Consider the following 2,579-nt stretch of genomic DNA (forward strand, 5'->3'; position numbering starts at 1 on the left):
AGGTAAAGAGGATAGGCGGAGAGATAAAAACGAAAGAGTCTGGGAGAAGTGCGTCTCTTTCCTGGCGCAAAGATGAGGAGGCTGGAAGGGAGGAGCCAGAGGTTCAGAGCCCCCTAAAGAAGTTCATTCCCCCCAAAGGAGGGAGCGAGGGGGAAAGTCAGCGTCTCAAAACCTGGAAAAGAAAATTCAGAATGCTAGGGAGAAGCCGGATGAAAGGGCGATGGGGACTGCGAGTGCGACGGAGAAGACCGGGTTGCTAGGTCGCGATGTGGCAATGGGCGGAGAGGTTGTGGAAAAGGTGAATGGGGATGAGAAGGTGCAGGAGACTCGGAAGAAGGGGAAGTATAAAAAGCTAGCGAGGGAGCAGGAAGGGAAAAGTGATGGGAAGGAGTTGAAAATCACTGGGGGATGAGGTGCAACAGTGACATGGAGGCAGATGAACAGGGTAAAGAGAAGAGAACGAAGGGGGGCCTAGTGGAGGAAAGCGAAGACCACTTGGAGAAAGCGGAGCTGGCGAACCAGCTCTGCGAGCAGAAATGAAAATAGCAGCTTGGAACTGCCGGGGTCTGGGAAACCGCCCGGCAGTTCGGGGGCTCCTCGGCTTCCAAAAAGCTGAGGAGGTGGACGTGCTTTTCTTGTCAGAAACAAAACAAGACGAGAAAGGCATGAGGAGAGTCAGATGCTTTCTGAACATGGGAGACATGGTGGTGGTGGACTCGGTAGGAAAAGGGGGGGGGAATTGCAGTGTTGTGGATGAGGGGGATCAATGTGACGCTGAGAAGCAAATCAAAGCTTCACATTGATGTAGATATTGAGGATGTTAATGGACGAGTGTGGCGGTTTACTGGAGTATATGGGGAATCCCAGGGGGACAAAAAATTTCGCACATGGGAGATGTTGAAGGGTTTATCTACTCCAAGTGATGGCCCCTGGATGTGTGCTAGTGATTTCAACGAGATCTTATATAATCATGAGAAGGAGGGTGGAAGAAGCCGCTCACAGTCTCATATGGACCAGTTCAGAGAAGCTCTGGAGGCATGTGAGCTGCAGGACCTGGGTTTTTTTGGAGATGTTTTCACTTGGAGGAACAATAATCACCGGGTGGAGGGCTACATTAGAGAATGTTTGGACCGGGCTGTTGCAAACTCTCAATGGCGTGGTCTGTTCCCAGCAGCAAGGGTATTCAATGGTGATCCAAGGCACTCCGACCACAGACCAGTTATTATAACTGTGGAGAAACGAGATGGCCCACTGTGCGGGAGGAATGGAGGGGGCTTCAATTTTGAAGCCTGCTGGCTAGAGGAAGAGGATTTTCGGAAGGTAGTAGAGGAGGCTTGGAAGCAGAGTTCTGCAATACAGGACTCTAAAGTGATGGGTGCTCTAACAGGAGTTGCGTCTAGCCTGAAACATTGGAGTCAAAATGTTCTGGGGGACTTGGAGAGAAGAATTAAAAAGGTGAAAGTTGAGTTGGAAAGGTGTAGGGCGGGGTTTTTAATCCAGGAGGCAGTGACAAGGGAGGAGATCCTACGCTTCAAGCTGGATAGGCTAGAGGAGCAGGTGGATATCTACTGGCGACAAAAAGCTCATGTTAAGTGGCTGGAGAAAGGAGATAGAAACACATGATTCTTCCATGCGACGTGCTCGGAGAGGAGGAGGAGGAATAGAGTGGGAAGACTTAGGAATGGAGCGGGGTTGTGGGAGGAGACGGAGGAGGGAAAGAAGGCGGTGATTTCTAACTATTTTAAAAACCTTTTCAGGTCGTCGGGTTCTGCTGACAGAACCCAGCACCTCCTAGATGCTGTTGGGCCGCTGGTGACAAGTGAAATGAACGAGCAATTGTGCAAGCCTTTCTCATTTGACGAAGTAGAAAAGGCCTTGAACAGTATTGGTGATTTGAAAGCACCTGGCCCTGATGGCTTGCCGGCGATCTTCTACAAGAAGTGCTGGGATTTAATCAGGAACAAAGTAACAGAGGAAGTGATGGCAGTCCTAGCGGGCGGAGATTTTCCGGATGGTTGGAACGACACAACAATTGCTCTTATACCGAAAGTTTCAAACCCTGAAGAAGTAAAGGATCTACGCCCAATCAGTCTCTGCAATGTCTTGTACAAAATGGTGTCAAAAGTGCTCGCAAATAGACCGAAGGTCATTCTCCCAGAGATTATTTCTCCAGCACAAAGTGCCTTTGTTCCGGGTCGACTTATTTCTGATAACACCCTGGTAGCGTATGAGATCCTCCACTACATGCGCAATAAGAGAAGGGGAGAGGCTGGCTATGCTGCGATTAAATTGGATATGAGTAAGGCATATGACAAGTGGAATGGAACTTTCTAAAAGATATAATGACAAGGATGGGTTTCTCCCATGTGTGGATAGAGCTCATAATGAAGTGTGTTGGCTCCGTGAAGTACAAGGTCAAGATTAATGGGTCTCTGACGGAGGAAATAATGCCTGAACGCGGGCTAAGGCAAGGTGACCCTCTATCACCGTACTTATTCCTGCTGTGTGCTGAGGGTTTCTCCGCCCTGTTGAGAAAAGCTGAAGCTATGGGGGAAATTGGAGGTGTGAAAATCTGTCAA

At 49.2% G+C, this 2,579-nt stretch overlaps 1 protein-coding gene across 1 annotated transcript; it reads left to right on the plus strand.

The window, feature by feature from the left end:
- Nucleotides 754-2,334, plus strand: LOC110435871. Its single transcript, XM_021461956.1, has 2 exons — nucleotides 754-1,592; nucleotides 1,758-2,334. The coding sequence occupies exons 1-2, from the start codon at nucleotides 754-756 to the stop codon at nucleotides 2,332-2,334; spliced, it is 1,416 nt and encodes a 471-aa protein (XP_021317631.1).

Source organism: Sorghum bicolor, chromosome 5, assembly GCF_000003195.3.
Source record: "Sorghum bicolor cultivar BTx623 chromosome 5, Sorghum_bicolor_NCBIv3, whole genome shotgun sequence".
NCBI classification, from domain to species: Eukaryota; Viridiplantae; Streptophyta; class Magnoliopsida; order Poales; family Poaceae; genus Sorghum; species Sorghum bicolor.

Bases quoted from the DNA above. Each gene is read 5' to 3' on its own strand.
- LOC110435871 (XM_021461956.1), top strand. From the start codon at position 754: ATGAGGGGGATCAATGTGACGCTGAGAAGCAAATCAAAGCTTCACATT. The intron at 1,593-1,757 runs GTGGCTGGAGAA...AAACCTTTTCAG, and splicing joins CGACAAAAAGCTCATGTTAA to GTCGTCGGGTTCTGCTGACA.